Here is a 19,993-nt window from a genome sequence, read left to right on the forward strand (position 1 = left end):
AAGCTTGTCTCTTGCTACAGAGAGTAGGACCCAAACCAATGGATTCATAATACAAGAAAGGATGGAGGTGGAGTTTCTGTGCATCTCCACACTTTCTTCTGTGAAATTGGTGGGTTTTTTGTGTCCACAAGAGTTCCTCAGTTTTCCAGTTGTGCCCTTGGGCTCCCAAAGGTGGGGACCACATCTCGGGGTGGGGGAGAACCATCTGATTTTTTTTTTATGCACATAGCAAGTTCAATAAACAAATAAAATGAAATTATACCAAGGAGTCAGCAGCAAAATCATTACCCATGTTCTGGGGTAACAGAAAAGAGTGACAAGAGGATATTTTGCTATTTCTTCTTTATTAACTGCTGTTTGTCATTCAGATCAGGCCTCAATATGATAATGTAGCATTTGGGGAAAAAGATGGAACCCAGTAAACCAGCACTAGAGGCCAAGATGGAGAAGATCTCCACAGCCACCATGTGTTTTCCCTTGGAGCTCAGGTAAACCGGAACAAAGGAGATCCAAACACTACAAAATAACAACATGCTGAAGGTGATGAACTTGGCCTCATTAAAGCTGTCAGGCAGTTTCCTGGCTAAAAATGCTACAACAAAACTGACAATGGCCAGGAAGCCCATGTAGCCCAGGACACAGTAAAACATAGCAGCTGACCCTTCATTACATTCCAGAATAATTTCTCCCCTCACAGAGTGCTTGTCAAAATGGGGGAATGGGGGAGAGGTTCCCAGCCACACAGTGCAAATACCAGCTTGGATAATAGTACAAGTCAACACAATGGCGCTTGCCAGTCTTTTCCCCACCCATTTCCTCATTCTGGATCCCGGTTTGGTGGCCATGAATGCCAGAACAACGGTAATGGTTTTGGCCAACACACAAGAAACAGTCACTGTGAAAACCACACCAAAAGCCATTTGTCGGACAAGGCAGGTCACTCTGTCTGGTCGGCTGAGGAAGATGAGGGGACAGAGAAAACAGAGAAGGAGAGACAGGAGGAGAACGTAGGTCAGGTCCCGATTATTGGCCCTGACAATCGGTGTGTCCTGATGCTTCATAAAGATGGTGAGGGACAATATGGTGAGCAAAGAGGAGAATATGGAGCCAAAAGCTAAGCTCATCCCAAGCGGTTCTTCCAAAGTCAAGAAGCTGATGCCCTTTGGAATGCATTGTGTTCGGTTCCTGTTTGGATAGTGATCTTCTGAGCATCTGACACAGTCATTCATGTCTGAAAAGAAGAAAGGATTCCCTTTAAGGGTACAACTTGTGAGTAGGTATGCATCCTGGCAGTATGGGACTTACCAGTTGGATGTGGAAGAGACAATACTTTTCAGACACAGGAGTGACTCGCATGGGGAGAAAGGGCTGTGGACCCCCCTCCGGCAGACAGTGATCTCACAGTCGCTAGCCTGGACAGTAAGGAGGTGGGTCTGGACAGCAGGAGTCCTGTCCTCTGCTGGTGCACTGCTGCAACTCATCTCCATCACCACCCAGGTAATCCAGTGATAGAAAACCTCTGGCCCATGGGGCCATTTTAGCAAGTTACACCTACCTACCCTGTATCTGATGTCATCTCTGACGTTAGGTGTAGGGCAGGTAACAGTGTGCTTAGTAAACCCCAACCATCATCTGATGATTTGGGCTTGCAAAGCACCTCTTTGAAAATGCTGGGCCTCGTTGCTGGGCCATCAGCTGGTTGCCATGAAGAGCTCCAAGTCTGTGAACTTCAATCACCATGGAAATCAGACCTACATCAATAGGAGCAACTGTGACACCTTTCACACCGACACAGACCCTTCACAGGAAATCTGAGTTAACTGAAAGCTACATAATGTTTCCTACCTTTCTGGTATGAAATCTTGCCTTCTGAACATGGAGCACAGTCATAGCAGCAGAACTTCTCCCCTTCCTTCTTTTTTCTCCTAGTACCAGAAGGGCAATTTTTGTTGCATCGAGAGAAGGGTGGCACCTGTGAATTTTAATTAACCATTAGGATATGTTTAGTACAGGGTGGGAAATGGACATTTGGAGAAGCTGAACTCCATTTTCTGGGCTGCAAGGGATCAAGTGGATGGGATAAATGGCCTGCTGAATATTAAGAGAAATTTGAAAGCAATGAGCTGTCAACAGCCATTAATGGCATCTAATGAAACAGAAGATGTTTTTGTGGCTCTGAAAATGAGGTTATGGCCATTTCATCAATATGTGTGTTTTTTAAAAAAAATATCCAAGAGAGGGAGGGAGTCCACCTGAACAGTAATACAATCATTTGGCAAAATACATTTCTTATAAAACTCAAAAGGATTTAAAGTAGAGTTGAAAAGATGTTCTGACATCCTAAGCGATATAAATAAGCAGCTACTGTATACACTGTCCGGTTCCTTCTGTTTTTCCACCTGAAAAAGCACAAATATTGGGGACTGAGAACCCCAGACTAAATACACTGGGCCAAGAGACAATTGTTAAGACAACTTAAGCAGCCTCAAAAACAAGGATAGTGCTGGACTCTGCCAGACCTCTGCTACTATAACTTGAGAATTCCTAGCCTCCAAACCAGGCATTCTCTGCAGAAGTCTGCCTCGTCTGTCTCCAGGCTCAGCTCCCTTTTCTTTCTCCCCAAAGAAGCTAGTTGGAGATTAGGCTTAGGTCACACTCTGCTGGCCTAGAAATCTTTAAAGAATGTGCTAGACAGGGAAGTGGAAGACCAGGGTTCAAATCCCCACTTGGCCATGAAACTCATTGGGTGACCTTGGACCAGTCACTGCTGCTCTCAGTCTACACTCCCTTACAGGGTTGTTGGTTGTTAGGATAAAATGGGAAGTAAGCAAAGGAAAGGTGGACTAAAAATGCAATAAACAAAACAAGCATATAATAATGAACTATGTCCTGGCCTGCTCCAGGGCATTCGAGCCCCACAACATTCATAGAGGTTTTCATAAACAACAAGTGAGGAAAAATACAGGATCCATGTCTCAGCTAGGCTTCCAAGTTGCAAGCATCACATTTAGGACCCACTGGAGTTGCAACTTGCTGAAATCATGCCCCACCTGGTCAAAACTCCTGTGCCACACCATTTTGTCTTCATTGATGGAAAACTCTTTTCCTGGGGGAGCATCCAAATTCATCCATCCAACCTTCCTTCTGATGAAGGAGTTATTTGGGAAAGTGACCAAGTTGGTAATATCGAATCCAGCTTCTAATTCCCTCTTCTCACTAAAAGACACTTCTTCTGCCACACTGTTGTTAAATGAGACACTCCTAAGAAATGGGTGGAGCTGCATCGAGATGGCAGGAAGAGGACACTTGTTTAAAACTCAAACTTATCTTATGTTCAACATCGCCTTTTAAAGTGCCATTGCCTCTTCCAAGGCAGTAGACAAGATTTCATATAATCACAAAATAATAACAATAGCAGTAATAACAGCAAATTTTGATCTATAGCAGCCCAAAAGTCTAATACTGGACACTCAGGAGTATAGCTATATCAACAAGGACTAGAACCTCCAGACACTTTCTATATGTGTGGTATATACAGCAGAACCAGCATTTTCAAAACAGCCCCCCACAAACCTGGCAAATCTGGAACTATGCTTGGTGATCTGATTAAATTGGACTTAATTTGGACTTTAAAGTCTTTATTTAACTCACGTGCAACTACACACCCTACCTGCCTATTTTACAGTTTGGTTATTAATCTTTAAATTTTTGACTGTTGTTAAAATTGTTCTCTTTGCTTTATCAACAATATAAAATGAAATAATAATAAAAAGATATACAACAACAACAAAAGAACCATTACCTGCCAAGGCTGCAATTTCTGAAGTTGCGGAATCCATCTTCTCACAATTCCTCTGTCTTTTGCCCTGGATTTGTACATGGCATCATGCAGAGCATGTGCCACAACATAGACAGCATTGTAGATGCTGTAGCTGTGGCCAGTCATGCTCATCTCAAAGCCAGACGAGGGGAGGCTGTCCAGCTTCTCCTGTCCACTGCAGGGTTCACTGAACTCAGTACTGGATTTGGAAAAGAAACAGTAGAATGTCTGCAGCCAGAACTGCTGAAGAAAACCATCTTCACCTGCCATGAAAGGATTTAAGGAGCGAAGAAGGGTCTTGAATCCTTGCACCTCCTTTGAGTGCACTGTGAAGCATATGGAGCCATGAAATGGTTGCATATCCTGGCCAGTTCGAAAGGCCACTGCTGAGAAATCCAGTTGAGCAGTCATAATCCATACCTTGGCCATAGATGTCACATTTTCCGCTTCCCCTGCCGCTAGCAATAGTTGCAAAGAAAACATGGACTTGGCTTCTCCATAGACAATGACAGCATTGGCTTTGCTTTCCGCAATAATGTGATAGGCTTGGAGCCACTGGGAGATCCTGTCATAATACTCTTCAAAATATGTGCCTTTTGAAGTTCTCTCTGAAAAGGCCAAGCAAATGCCTCTCTGGAAAAGCAGAGTTTGCAGGATTTCCATAAATTTCTCTCCACTCTCACTATCCGCAGCGAGCAACCCAACCCATGTCCATCCAAAGTGCACAAGTAACTCAACAATCCCAGTGTACTGATGGGCTTCATTAGGCACCATCCGGTAGAAGGAAGTGGATTGGCTTTGACCAGCATCCTCTGGGGCAAAAGAGCCATAAGTGAGCTGGAAGAAAACGGATACCTAATTCCCATTAATGCAGTAAAAGCATTGCTTATGTGTGAATAGCAATGACAAAACCATTGTGATTTGGACCTACTGTCTTAGTAAGCCCATCAGGAAATGGGCAGATGAGGAGTAATGGTGGAGAGCAGCACCCCAAGAACCTTCCAGAAAGAAGGATGGGGGGAGAGTATGGTATGGTTTATTGAGATGGGTCACACCCGAGAAGGAAAAAGCAGCCAAGTGACATTCTCTCTCAAGATAGTTTGTCAGAGCCCCCTCCTTCTCCCAGGACCAGACATGCTCTGCAGATCCCAAAAGAGAATTGTTCTTAGCATCCACCATAAGCAGCAGGAGATGTCTGATTTCTAGGAATAAATTGTCAGTGCAGGGTGGAGTGGAAATCTGAGCAACATTAGCTCAAGAGTGAGAGCATACTTTCCCGTCTATCTGTCTTCCTATGGATCAAAATGAAACCATTGAAAAGCTCTCTCTGCTCCTCTGATTTCACTAGGTAGATAGCCAGTGAGCTGTTTACGGCACCAGTGAAAGCCCCAAACTGACCAGGTCAAATTAATTAAGGTAATGTGCAAGCGTCTGATGAGCAGCCTCCATAATTCATCCTGGTTGGAGTCTACCTGAGGCTGCAGACTAAGCTGTTCGCATATATAGAGTAGGTGTGTATCTGCAAAATGCTCCATTCATACCCTCTGAAGAACATACACACGTTGAGAAATGGATGAAGGCAGATGAAAGCTTTTATTGAATACAATCTGAAATTGTCAAGAGGGCTATTATGGAATGCAAAACTTTTCTCAACAGGACAGAGGAAAGAAGAATGAGGGGAAGTCACCATGTTTGACTCTTACCTGGGGAATCTTGTAGACACCTAAGATGGCTGCCATGTGGAGGGAAATCTCAAAGTCAAGTCCCCCAATGACTGCCATCAGATTTTTCTGTTTGTCGCACTGGTAGTTGGGTAGAAATCTATAGTGTGTAGAGAGTAGCTCCAAAGTGGCCCAGTAGGTCATCCTTTCACTGAAGTAACTATCAAAGATGTGGAATCCTAATGTGACATTAGGTAATATATTGGAATTCTTGCTGATTTCCTTGACAGCAAACACCAAGGCCAGAATTTGCTGATAGTATTTTGGTACAACACTGCAATGAGAGTTGGACATCAAAGCGTTTTGCTGTGTACCATTTTTTGTCAATCTGTTTAAGGAAACCTAGGTTCCATGTCTTTCTGTGCTAGGGAGCAACAAGGAAGCTTACAGGCAGATTTAATTAAACCATTAAAGAATTTGACTCAAACACACACACAGCAAAAACTGCATCACAACTTTGACTCAAGTGAAGCTTGAGTTCCACTACGATGGCGAGATCCTAGTAAACCAGGTGTCCTTCAACATATTTGTGAAGTTGGTACTGCCTGCCTAAGTGCAGAATCTTACATTTGTCCCTATTCAAATTCATTTGTTAACCCAGTTCTCCAATCTGTTAGAGAAATCTTGAACCCAGAGGCAATGCATACTTGCCTTCTAGATCATATTTGCCATCCTGTATTAAAAGCTCCAATTCATCTTGCTTGTTTCCCATACTCTGTGCCCTTGTTTAGAGACAACTGAAACGAGGAGTCATTCCCAGCAGCTGCTTCCTTCTTGTAGTTTGTTGCCCTTTGCAGGTTTCTGAAGCCCCACTTCAGTTTCTCATGCATCAATGAAGCTATGGCCCCCAATACCAGGCAACCTTCTGTTGCCTGTAATGTTTTGAAAATTACTCTATGTACTTTTTCTTGAAGATTCTGTAAAACCCAATGGAGATCATCTGCTTAGCATACAGGTGGGGCTGGGGTAGACCCCTGTCTGAAATCCTGAAGATGACATCAGAATGCTGGGCTCTCTAGATTATGACACCCATGTGACTGGTCGTGGCCATGGCTCCTCCTCTCCATTAAACCAGTGTGGTGTAGTGGTTAAGAGCGATGGACTCGTAATCTGGTGAACCAGGTTCGATTCTCCGCTCCTCCGCATGCCGCTGCTGGGTGACCTTGGGCCAGTCACACTTCTTTGAAGCCTCTCAGCCCCACTCACCTCACAGAGTGTTTGTTATGGGGGAGGAAGGGAAAGGAGATTGTTAGCCGCTTTGAGACTCCTTAGGGTAGCGGTACAGCGGGATATCAAATCCAAACACTTCTTCTTCTTCTGGAAAATGGGGTGGGGGAGCTGGGGGTGAGAGAGAATCACACCACCCAGAACATCATGTCACATCTCAAAGGAAGACTAATCTTTCTTTGCTTCAAAGCTGGATCCTAGAAAATCCACCTCGTTCCTACAGGCTTGACTAGAAATTTATTGTCTGGCTTGATCATTTTAGATGTTAAAATTCAGGTGGAGGGGATGGTTAAGTCTAAGACTGATCCTATGTTCTGTGGGAGGGCGGGATATTTTGCACACCTCCCTATAAGTAATAAATCCCCATAGCAAAAATAAAAAGGAAGTATTTCTGAGCCCACATGGTAACTTAGGTATTAATATCACATGGGAATTGAAAAATTGAAATACTTACAATGGATTCAGAATCTGATGGATGGATGGCCATTGTTTCAAGGTTTCATAGTCAACAGAGGACAGGATGTGAGAAGCAAGTGCACCAATGATAAGCTCACCTGGCTGATAGTACTTGTGAGGGATATGGAGGTGACTGATGCTCCGATTGGCATTTGACAGATTCACCATTTGAGGCAGCAAGAAGATTAACAGCATCAACACTGCCATACTAGGAACAATGCACTTTCCTAGACTGAGATTTCCCTGTTTACATCTAATCAGCATTGGCATTAGAAACAGCAGCTTGCCTTAAATGGCACTCTCCGAATGCACCAGCTAAATTCCCAAGACCTAGGATCCAACTCCAGGGGAAAGCTCACTAAACGAGTCGGCAGCACCTTAGCATTTGCTGGGGATGGCAGAGAGGATTTAATTCTTTTTAGACTGAATTCCTGGAAGTCTATGGAGGTCTAATCAGAAGCAGATTATTACCATGTAATTGATAATAACAGGGGAGAGAATAATGATCCCTTTGCCTCAGCTGGTCCATTGGAAGTAGCAGAGACAATGATCCACACAGAATAATCCCTCAGCAGCCTCCTTCAAGTGTTTTCAAGGCATTGTAATGAGGGGGGAGCAGGAACAAGTCTGTTGCCCCTTCCCCTCCATTGCATCCCTGCTGCCAGTTTCATCACCTACTGTGTTCTCAGAAGAGAGAATCTGCAGCTTTCTCTACTTACTGTACTTTCTTACGCAATCCAGAACCCTAAAAGTTGTCAATCACTCAAGAGAATCTACACAGGTAGAGAAAGCTCCTAGCTGGGAATCAACAAGGACCTCTGACCTGCAGCAGTTAGGACAACCAAGCCTCTCCATTGGGCTCATGGTCCAAACCACATTCACATGTCCATCAGCTGATGTTATGTGAGGCCAGGCATGGGACAGGTAAACCCATGGGGCCAAGATGAATTCTAGCCACTGGAAAGGAACAATTGTGAGCAGATTCTGAGTGACTTCAAGCCATGACTGTGATGATGGACATACGGTCCATTGGGCCATGTCTGCAGGCCTTTTTAGGGCCCATATATATTCACCTAAATAAACAAATAATTGTAGAATTGGAAGGAGCCCCAAAAGGTCATCAAGCTCCACCCCCTGGAATGCAGGGATCACAACTAAAGCATCTGTGAGAGGCTGGATGAGTGACATGAGGAGGACGCAGGAGGGAGGACACATGCCCATTACATCCTCCTGGCGCCCTGCCAGCCCCACGCTGCTTTGAGGGGGGTGGGATGATGTGGGATCGGACTTGCAAAGCAGAACCGGGCTGGCATGGGTGGTGTGAGGAGCAAAATGTGCCCTGGAAAAAACTGTGCCCAGTGCAATGACTACCCTTGTGATTTCAGCTAAACCCTCTTTTCTCACATGCTGCTTTGTGAAGAGGAAAGTGCATTCAAGAGCAGAGTTTGAGACACAAAGGGGATTGTGAGCTCGGCCCTGACTCTCGGATTCCAAGGATGCAGCACAATTCTGAGTTCAGAATAGGTATATGTGGCATCTGTCACTCTCTCTGGGAAGAGGGGTATTTCCCTCCTTTTCATTTTCTCCTCGTAGCATAGGGATATTATCTCCTGATGCCACAGATATGCCTGGGCTGTCCTGGGTTCTGTCCTGGGCCTGTTCTACTCATACCAGACCAATGTCATTTATTTTCTTTTTACCGCATTACAAATGTGGTGGAACAAGAGAATGCTGTGGTCATAGTCTATTTTGAGTTCAGTCTGGCTTTTCTCAAAGTCCCCCAAGATATTTTCATGAGGAAGCTGGTAAAATGTGTGCTGAACATGTGCAGAAGAGGGCGACCAGGAAGATCATGGGTGGGAAACCAAGCCTTATGAGCAATGGTTGAGGGAGCTGTATATGTTTAGCCTGGAAAAAGGGGACTGGGAGGAGATATGATACTCATCTTCAAATATCTCAAGGGCTGTCAGATGGAAGATGCAGCAAGCTTGTCTCTTTCTACAGAGAGTAGGACCCAAACCAATGGATTCAAGTTACAAGAAAGGATGGAGGTGGAGTTTCTGGGCATCTCCACACTTTCTTCTGTGAAATTGGTGGTTTTTTGTGTCCACAAGAGTTCCTCAGTTTTCCAATTGTGCCCTTGGGCTCCCAAAGGTGGGGACCACATCTCGGGGTGGGGGAGAACCATCTGATTTTTTTTTATGCAGATAGCAAGTTCAATGAACAAATAAAATGAAATTATATCAAGGAGTCGGCAACAAATTCATTGTGGAGAGATATCGATCTTCCCTGATCGATGGGGCCGCAACGTCAGACAGCTTTACGATCCGCATCAATCACCTACAGCGGTCCGGCAGGCTTCCTCTCAAGCTGCGCAACTCTTGCTGTCTCTCCTTTCAGTCACGGCTTTTTAGCAGAGTAGAAGCACAGCGTGTAAAGCAGTCTTGCTTCTTGTAAGCACACATAGACAGGTTTGTCTATTTACAGCTCTTTATTCATACATTACAGCATTAAAGTCCAGGGCTTCTTTCAGCCATGTCCAAAGGCACGTCTTTCTCTCTCAGATACACAGAGAGAAGTGAAAGTACAGGGAAAAACTCCTCCTTCTTAGCTTCTAAAAGCTTCTGTCTCCGCCCAGCTTCTGTAAGCTGACGTTAGCAGGTGACACACACCAGGGGAATTTAACCAGATAAATTCTGAACCATCACACCCCCCCTTGTGTCCCTGCGTGATACCTGTGCAACATCTTCAGTAACACCTTGTGAGATCGATCCCTTCCCCAATGCCTTGTGCCCTCCCTTGGCAAACCTGTTTGGCATTTGTGGAACCACCTCACAACTCTCAGAATCGCACTGTGCGAAACTTACCCACGCACCTGTGGCCTGATACCTCTCTGGTGGGATACCCTTAGTTGTGCGACTGGACCTCCTAGGCACAAACTCAGGTGTTCCCCCTGACTCATTTTGATCAGCAGGTGTATCCTCTGCATCATGGGATTCACTCTCTGACTTAAAGCGTCTTCGAATCCTCTCCATTACACTCACAGGAGAACTAGGCTGACTTTTGGGCAGTCTCATAACAGCTTGTGGAGATGCCACATCCTGCTCTTGACCCTGGTCAGTGACCTGGTCGTCATCAGCAGCCTCAGCCCCTTCTTCCTCTGCCTCATCAGAACTGTCTTCTGGGTCAGAGAGACAATCTGAGAGAACATCACGCCTGACAGGAGTCTTTGACTTTACCTCCTCCTCTAAGAACTCAGCGTGTTTACTGATCAGCACCTTACTCTGATCACCTGATGGGTAAGCAAAACGCCATGCACGGGCTTCTGGCTCATACCCACAGAAGATCATCTTCTGGACTTTGGCTCCATCTGGCCCTTGCAAAGCCTTAGGCAAAGCGACAAGCGCAGGAGTCCCAAAAGTCCGCAGAAAGTGAACCTGGGGTTTGCGGCCATTTAACAAAGAGAACGGTGTGTCACCTACCAGTGAGTTGTAGACACGATTCCAGGTAAATGACACAGCCCTAGTAGCCTCCACCCAAAACTCAGGAGGCAACCTGGCTTCTTTCAGCATCACCTGTGCAGCCTTAACCAGAGCTCCACTCCTCAGCTCTGCCCCCCCCCCCTTGCTGGGGTGAATTAACTGTGTGGCGTATCCCTTTCTTCTGCAAGAACTTCTGCAACGCAGAACCAGTGTACTCAGCATTTCTGTCACTGATGATCGCTTGAACCCTGGTGGAGAACCTCTGTTCCACCCCCTCAATCCAGCTCTTGATCAGCTGTGCTGCATCCTCCCTGGATTTGAGACCGTGAGCCCAGGAACTCTGCGAGAAATCATCCAAAAAAGTTAGGAGAAACCTGGCCCCCCCTAGACTTGGTTCCTTGACAGGACCGGCCAAATCTATGTGTACCAACTCAAAAGGTTTAGTGGCCACACGTTCCACCTTTGGGTAACTGCACCCTCTCACCTTTGCCTGCTTGCAAGTGTCACAATCAATGGCACTTCCACAATTTTGAATCCTACACCCCGTGGCAACCTCGGGCAGAGTCTGCAAGTCCTCTACCGACCCATGAATTGTTCTCTGATGCCATACGCATGCACATGTAACATTATGAGCGGGAATTGTAGCACGTTGGTTGGGAACTGTAGCACGCAACGCTTGTGCTTTCTCAACCTTCCCCTCACCTCCAAGAGACGTTTTAAGAATGAAAAGATCATTCTGTCCCTTCTGCACTTTGGCCAGTAACCTCCCCTCTCTGGAGATTGTGCAGACATCATTTTCAAAACAAACTTTGAACCCCTTACTTAACAAATAAGGCACAGATAGCAAACAGTGATAAATCTCTGGAACAATACAAAAATCCACCGTCTCCTGTAAAACAGAAAGATAGACATTAGTGCATTTGCGAACTCTAGTTTTCTGTCCATTCGCGAACTTAATAGTTTGTCCCTTCGGAACTGCTGTGCAATTCCACCTCTCGACTGCAGGGGTCTCTGGAACCATGTTGCGGTTAGCTGCAGAGTCTATTACAAGGCTGAGCTGGAAATTTTCCACTCCGCCGTCTTCAAACACTGCCATATTCGCAGAAACTTGATAAGACTCTTCTCCCTGCTGTTTACCACGACCACCTGGCTCAGCTCCACGCCTGCCTGTCTTCCCAGGCCTGTTGCCATGGAAACCTGCCTGATTCCCATGGGAAAAGTCCTTGAAAACATCCTGCATCGGCTCTCTGCTCCGGTGGGGGCAACTGCCACGCCGACGTTGAACTCCAGTGGAAAAACACTGCCCGGGGCTCCTCCCAGCTGGCCTGGCCTTCCTCCTTCTGGAACGGTGCCTTCCACCAGTCTGGCCCCCCCTGAAGCTCCTCTCTGCTTCAGCACAAAGCGAAAGCTGTTTAAACTTGCCTTTGGAACTCTTCGCCCCCCCGATCTGCTCACTAGCGCTCCTAGAGGCTAAGACATCGGGAACAGGGCCTGCCAGTCCAGCCTCTCCAGGACTCAGTCCATCACACAGACGTGTAGAAGCATTACAACAGCTCCCCAACACTGTCTCAGCCCCCATTGGGCTTTCTGGGCATCCTTCTGCCTCTCCTGGGCTTTCTTCAGGGCTCTGGCCTTTCGCTGACGCCTCACACAAGCCCTTCAGCAAATTCCAGGCAGCCCACGCTGTCGTTACGCCCTCCAAATGAGGCCTCAGTGATGCATCAACGCATGCTTTGAGCATATCTAGCTCTTGCAGCCTCTGGCTATCTTCAGCCAACACAGCCCCACAGCTTGCTTCACCTGCTCCAGCTGCTGGCCAGCTAAGGGGTGATTTTGGCTCCCATTGGTTTGCTGCCCAGAGCCCTTCAACCAAGAACCATCCCCTTATTTGTCTGGACCACGTTGCCCAACTCTTTAGAGTGAGCTTTTCCAGCGGTATATTCTGGCTTTCAGCCATCTTCTCCCGTTCTCCCAAGGTGCCCCAAGCTGTACTTACTCCGTACCAGCTTCCTCCGGCCTTCCCTTCCGTGGAGAAACGATATTTCAGCTGCGTCTCAGCCTTCAGCTCTTTGTGTATCAGATGCTCTCACTGTCTCTCAGAAGCAGGCAATTAATCATTCTTGCTCTCCGGCACCCACGCTGACTTCAAAGCGTTCCTGGAGCTCACACCGACTGCTTTACGAGCGTAGGCTGACCCTCCATAACCTGTGGAGAGATATCTATCTTCCCTGATCGATGGGGCCGCGACGTCAGACAGCTTTACGATCCGCATCAATCACCTACAGCGGTCCGGCAGGCTTCCTCTCAAGCTGCGCAACTCTTGCTGTCTCTCCTTTCAGTCACGGCTTTTTAGCAGAGTAGAAGCACAGCGTGTAAAGCAGTCTTGCTTCTTGTAAGCACACATAGACAGGTTTGTCTATTTACAGCTCTTTATTCATACATTACAGCATTAAAGTCCAGGGCTTCTTTCAGCCATGTCCAAAGGCACGTCTTTCTCTCTCAGATACACAGAGAGAAGTGAAAGTACAGGGAAAAACTCCTCCTTCTTAGCTTCTAAAAGCTTCTGTCTCCGCCCAGCTTCTGTAAGCTGACGTTAGCAGGTGACACACACCAGGGGAATTTAACCAGATAAATTCTGAACCATCACATTCATTACCCATGTTCTGGGGTAACAGAAAAAAGGGACAACAGGATATTTTGCTATTTCTTCTTTATTAACTGCTGTTTGTTATTCAGATCAGGCCTCAATATGATAATGTAGCATTTGGGGAAAAAGATGGAACCCAGTAAACCAGCACTGGAGACCAAGATGGAGAAGATCTCCACAGCCACCATGTGTTTTCCCTTGGAGCTCAGGTAGACTGGAACAAAGGAGATCCAAACACTACAAAATAACAACATGCTGAAGGTGATGAATTTGGCCTCATTGAAGCTGTCAGGCAGTTTCCGAGCTAAAAATGCTACAACAAAACTGACAATGGCCAGGAAGCCCATGTAACCCAGGACACAGTAAAACATAGCAGCTGACCCTTCATTACATTCCAGAATAATTTCTCCCCTCACAGAGTGCTTGTCAAAATGGGGGAATGGGGGAGAGGTTCCCAGCCACACAGTGCAAATACCAGCTTGGATAATAGTACAAGTCAACACAATGGCGCTTGCCAGTCTTTTCCCCACCCATTTCCTCATTCTGGATCCCGGTTTGGTGGCCATGAATGCCAGAACAACGGTGATGGTTTTGGCCAACACACAAGAAACAGTCACTGTGAAAACCACACCAAAAGCCATTTGTCGGACAAGGCAGGTCACTCTGTCTGGTCGGCTGAGGAAGATGAGCGGGCAGAGAAAACAAAGAAGGAGAGACAGGAGGAGAACGTAGGTGAGGTCCCGATTATTGGCCCTGACAATCGGTGTGTCCTGATGCTTCATAAAGATGGCGAGGGACAATATGGTGAGCAAAGAGGAGAATATGGAGCCAAAAGCTAAGCTCATCCCAAGTGGTTCTTCCAAAGTCAAGAAGCTGATGGACTTTGGAATGCATTGTGTTCGGTTCCTGTTTGGATAGTGATCTTCTGAGCATCCGACACAGTCATTCATGTCTGAAAAGAAGAAAGGATTCCCTTTAAGGGTGCAACTTGAGAGTAGGTATGCATCCTGGCAGTATGGGACTTACCAGTTGGATGTGGAAGAGACAATCCTTTTCAGACGCATGGGGAGAAAGGGCTGTGGACCCCCCTCCCCCAGACAATGATCTCACAGTCGCTTGCTGGGACAGTAAGGAGGTGGGTCTGGACAGCAGGAGTCCTGTGCTCTGCAGGTGCAATGCTGCAACTCATCTCCATCACCACCCAGGTAATCCAGTGATAGAAAACCTCTGGCCCTTGGGGCCATTTTAGCAAGTTACACCTACCGGCCCTGTACCTGATGTCATCTCTGATGTTAGGTGTAGGGCAGGTAACAGTGTGCTTTGTAAACCCCAACCATCATCTGATCATTTGGGCTTGCAAAGCACCTCTTTGAAAATGCTGGGCCTCGTTGCTGGGCCATCAGCTGGTTGCAATGAAGAGCGCCAAGTTTGTGAACTTCAATTACTATGGAAATCAGAACTACATCAATAGGAGCAACTGTGACACCTTTCACACTGCCACAGACCCTTCACAATCTGAGTTATCTGAAAGCAACCTAATGTCTCCTACCTTTCTGGTATGAAATCTTGCCTTCTGAACATGTAGCACAGTCATAGCAGCAGAATTTCTCCCCTTGCTTCTTTTTTCTCCTAGTACCAGAAGGGCAATTTTTGTTGCATTGAGAGAGGGGTGGTACCTGTGAATTTTAATTAACCATTAGGAAATCTTTAGCACAGGGGGAATAATGGACATTTGGAGAACCTGAACTCCATTTTCTGGGCTGCAAGGGATCAAGTGGATGGGAGAAATGGCCTGCTGAACATTAAGACAATTTTGAAAGCAATGAGCTGTCAACAGCCATTAATGGCATCTAATGAGTCAGAAGGTGTTTTTGTGACTCTGAAAATGAGGCTATGGCTATTTCATCAATATGTGTGTTTTTTTAAAAAAAAAATCCAAAGGAGGGAGGGAGTCCACCTGAACAGTAATACAATCATTTGGAAAAATACATTTCTTATAAAACTCAAAAGGATTTAAAGTAGAGTTGAAAGGATGTTTTGACATCCTAAGTGATTTAAATAAGCAGCTACTGTATACACTTTCAGGTTCCTTCTGCTTTTCCAGCTGAAAAAGCACAAATGTTGGGGACTGAGAACCCCAGACTAAATACACTGGGCCAAGAGACAATTGTCACACAAGCTAAGCAGCCTCCAAACCAAGGATAGTGCTGGACTCTGCCAGACTTCTGCTACTATATCTTGAGAATTACTAGCCTCCAAACCAGGCATGCTCCGCAGAAGTCTGCCTCGTCTGTCTCCAGGCTCAGCTCCCTTTTCTTTCTACCCAAAGAAGCTAGTTGGAGGTTAGGCTTAGGTCACACTCTGCTGACCTAGAAATCTTTAAAGAATGTGCAAGGCAGGGAAGTGGAAGACCAGGGTTCAAATCCCCACTTGGCCATGAAACTCATTGGGTGACCTTGGACCAGCGCTGATTCTCTCAGTCTACACTACCTTACAGGGTTCTTGTTAGGATAAAACGGGAAGTAAGCACACAGCCTTGAGCTCCTTGGAGGACAGGTGGAAAAGTAATAATAATAAATAATAATAAATTTTATTTATATCCCGCCCTCCCCAGCCAAAGCTGGGCTCAGGGCGGCTAACAACAATCAAAATAATCCAACATTCTAAAAACATTCATTACAAAATTAATTAAAATCAAATTGATGGCAACCATTAAGCAAAATTCTGTGCAGCTTGCCAGGGGAGGGTGTCAGGCTGCGCCCTGACCAAAGGCCTGGTGGAACAGCTCTGTCTTGCAGGCCCTGCGGAAAGATATCAGGTCCCGCAGGGCCCTAGTCTCTTGTGACAGAGTGTTCCACCAGATTGGAGCCACGGCCGAGAAAGCCCTGGCTCTAGTTGAGGCCAGCCTAACCTCTCTGTGGCCTGGGATCTTCAGGATGTTTTTATTTGCAGACCATAATTTTCTCTGTGGGACATACCAGGAGAGGCGGTCCCGTAGGTACGAGGTCCTAGGCTGTATAGGGCTTTAAAGGTTAAAACCAGCACCTTAAACCTGATCCTGTACTCCACCGGGAGCCAGTGCAGCTGGTATAGTACCGGATGAATATGATCTCACAGCGAAAACCCCATAAGGAGTCTCGCTGCGGCATTCTGCACCCGCTGGAGTTTCTGGGTCAGTCTCAAGGGCAGCCCCACGTAGAGCGAGTTACAATAATCCAGTCTGGAGGTGACCATCACGTGGATCACAGTGGCTAGGTCAGGGCGAGAGAGATAAGAAGCCAACTGCTTAGCTTGGCGGAGATGAAAAAATGCCAGCTTTGTTTTATAGCTGTAATCTGCGCCTCCATAGAGAGGGAGGTATCGAAGATTACACCCAAACTCTTAACAGACGATGCTGGCACTAATTGCACCCCCGCAAGAGATGGGAGTTGCCCCCTCAATCCCATATCACCCCGTCCCAGCCAGAGGACCTCTGTCTTCGAAGGATTTAACTTCAACCGGCTCCCACGTAACCATCCAGCCACAGCTTCCAGACATCTGGTCAGTTTGTCTGGGGCCGAGTCAGGATGGCCATCCATCAACAGATATAGTTGGGTGTCATCAGCATACTGATGGCAACCCAGCTCAAAACTCCGGACAAGCTGGGCGAGGGGGCGCATAAAGATGTTAAAAAGCATTGGGGAGAGAATCGCACCCTGAGGCACTCCACACACCAAGGAGTGGCGCGATGACAATTCCCCCCCAAGCGCCACCCTCTGTCCCCGACCAGAGAGAAACGAGCGCAGCCATTGAAGGACTGTGCCCTGGATCCCCATGTCGGCAAGGCGGTGGCCCAGGAGTTCGTGATCAACCATGTCGAAGGCTGCTGACAGGTCTAGAAGAATCAGCAGCCCCGACCCGCCTCGATCCAGCTGCCTGCGGAGATCATCTGTTAGGGCGACCAGAGCCGTCTTGGTCCCATGACCAGTGCGGAAGCCGGACTGGAATGGATCGAGAGCCGATGTTTCATCCAGAAACCTACCAAGCTGTTCAGCAACCACTCTCTCAATCACCTTACCCAGGAATGGAAGATTCAAAACCGGGCGGTAATTGGATAGATCTAAGGGATCTAATGGTGTTTTCTTTAAGAGCAGATGCACCACTGCCTCCTTCAGTTCCCCTGGGAATATCCCGGTGCCAAGGGACAAATTGATGATATCACCCAGGGGGGCCCGCACCTCATCTGGACACGCTCTAATCAGCCAAGACGGGCACGGGTCAAGAGGACAGTTGGTGGGCTTTCCAGCTCGGAGGAGTCTGCCCACATCAGCTGGGGATATCCGTTCAAAGTGGTCCAATACTGGACCCGAGGACAGTCGAGGGGTCTCCAGCTCCTTTATTGTATCCAAATTGGCAGGGAGGTCGTGGCAGAGCAACAGGACCTTCTCCGCAAAAAAAAACTCGCAAATGCCTCACAGCTGTGTGTCAAATTGTTATTTAAATTTGGCTGTCCTTCAAGGGACGTTAAAGACCTAATTATACTAAATAATTGCGCCGGGCGAGAGCTAGCGGAGGCAATGGAGGCCGAGAAGTAGGACTTCTTAGAGGCCTTCACTGCCATCTCGTAGGTTTTCATAAAAACCCTATAAGATGTTCTTGAGGCTCCGTCATGGGCACCCTGCCATACTCGCTCTAGCCGTCTGAGGTCCTGCTTCATTTTCGGAAGCTCCTCGGTAAACCAGGGAGCCCGGTTTCTGCGCGGTCGCAGAGGGCGCTTAGGTGTGATCTCATCGATGGCTGCTAGGAGCTGGATATTCCAGCCCTCAACAAGCTCAGTCAATGAGTTGCCAGGGGGAGCAAGGTCCCGCAAGGCCTGAGGGAATCTATCAGGGTCCATCAGCCTCTGCAGGCGAGCCCAAATCCATTTTTGTCTGTTGTTAAAATTGCTGCCGTTGCCTTATCAACAATATAAAATGAAATCATAACTAAAAGATATACCAAAAAAAAAAGAGCCATTACCTCCCAAGGCTGCAATTTCTGAAGGTGCGGTCTCCATCTTCTCACAATTCCTCTGTCTTTTGCCCTGGATCTGTACATGGCATCATGCAGAGCATGTGCCACAACATAGACAGCATTGTAGATGCTGTAGCTGTGGCCAGTCATGCTCATCTCAAAGCCAGACGAGGGGAGGCTGTCCAGCTTCTCCAGTCCAGTGCAGGGTTCACTGAACTCAGTACTGGATTTTGAAAAGAAACAATAGAATGTCTGCAGCCAGAACTGCTGAAGAAAACCATCTTCACCTGCCTTGAAAGGATTTAAGGAGCGAAGAAGGGTCTTGAATCCTTGCACCTCCTTTGAGTGCACTGTGAAGCATATGGAACCATGAAATGGTTGCATATCCTGGGCTGTTCGAAAGGCCACTGCTGAGAAATCCAGTTGAGCAGTCATAATCCATACCTTCTCCATAGATATCATATTTTCCGCTTCCCCTACAGCTAGCAATAGTTGCAAAGAAAACATGGACTTGGCTTCTCCATAGACAATGACAGCATTGGCTTTGCTTTCCGCAATAATGTGATAGGCTTGGAGCCACTGGGAGATCCTGTCATAATACTCTTCAAAATATGTGCCTTTTGAAGTTCTCTCTGAAAAGGCCAAGCAAATGCCTCTCTGGAAAAGCAGAGTTTGCAGGATTTCCATAAACTTCTCTCCACTCTCACTATCCGCAGCAAGCAACCCAACCCACGTCCATCCAAAGTGCAGAAGTAATTCAACAATCCCCGCGTACTGATGGGCTTCATTGGGCACCATGCGGTAGAAGGGAGTGGATTGGCTTTGACCAGCATCCTCTGGGGCAAAGGAGCCATAAGTGAGCTGGAAGGAAACGGATACCTAATTCTCATTAATGCAGTAAAAACATTGCTTATGTGTGGATAGCAATGACGAAACCATTGTGATTTGGACCTACTGTCTTAGTAAGCCCATCAGGAAATGGGCAGATGAGGAGTAATGGTGGAGAGCAGCACCCCAAGAACCTTCCAGAAAGAAGGATGGGGGGAGAGTATGGTATGGTTTTTTGAGATGGGTCACACCCGAGAAGGAAAAAGCAGCCAAGTGACATTCTCTCTCAATATACAGATAGGTAGCCGTGTTGGTCTGCCTAGTCAAAACAAAAAAAATTCCTTCCAGTAGCACCTTAAAGACCAACTAAGTTAGTTCTTGGTATGAACTTTCGTGTGCATGCACACTTCTTCAGATACACCGTATCTGAAGAAGTGTGCATCTGAAGAAGTGTGCATGCACACGAAAGCTCATACCAAGAACTAACTTAGTTGGTCTTTAAGGTGCTACTGGAAGGAAATTTCTCTCAAGATAGTTTGTCAGAGCCCCCTCCTTCTACAAGGACCAGACATGCTCTGCAGATCCCAAAAAAGAATTGTCCTGAGCAGCCACCATAGGCAGCAGGAGGGGTCTGATTTCTAGGAAGAAATTGTCAGTGCAGGGTGGAGTGGAAATCTGAGCAACATTAGCTCAAGGGTGAGAGCATACTTTCCCGTCTACCTGTCTTCCTATGGATCAAAATGAAACCATTGAAAAGCTCTCTCTGTTCCTCTGATTTCACTAGGTAGATAGCCAGTGAGCTGTTTACGGCACCAGTGAA

The 19,993-nt window shown here is 46.8% G+C and overlaps 2 protein-coding genes across 2 annotated transcripts in view; both read right to left on the reverse strand.

Annotated features, from left to right (window-relative positions):
- LOC309354367 (vomeronasal type-2 receptor 26-like) overlaps positions 1 to 6,455 on the reverse strand; it is a 28,932-nt gene extending 22,477 nt beyond the window's left edge. Inside the window, exon 1 of the mRNA XM_081884538.1 lies at positions 6,189 to 6,455. The gene's annotated coding sequence lies outside the window, so the exon portion shown is untranslated. The remainder of the gene's footprint in view (positions 1 to 6,188) is intronic.
- Positions 333 to 14,934, reverse strand: LOC309354126 (vomeronasal type-2 receptor 26-like; the record flags this gene model as incomplete). Its single annotated transcript, XM_081884008.1, has 5 exons — positions 333 to 1,231; positions 1,846 to 1,972; positions 3,803 to 4,657; positions 5,524 to 5,815; positions 14,903 to 14,934. The coding sequence occupies 5 exons, from the start codon at positions 14,932 to 14,934 to the stop codon at positions 333 to 335; spliced, it is 2,205 nt and encodes a 734-aa protein (XP_081740134.1).
- Between the last annotated feature and the right edge of the window lie 5,059 nt (positions 14,935 to 19,993).

The sequence above is a fragment of the Podarcis melisellensis genome, assembly GCF_964234715.1.
Source record: "Podarcis melisellensis genome assembly, chromosome: 13".
Classification (NCBI taxonomy): Eukaryota; Metazoa; Chordata; class Lepidosauria; order Squamata; family Lacertidae; genus Podarcis; species Podarcis melisellensis.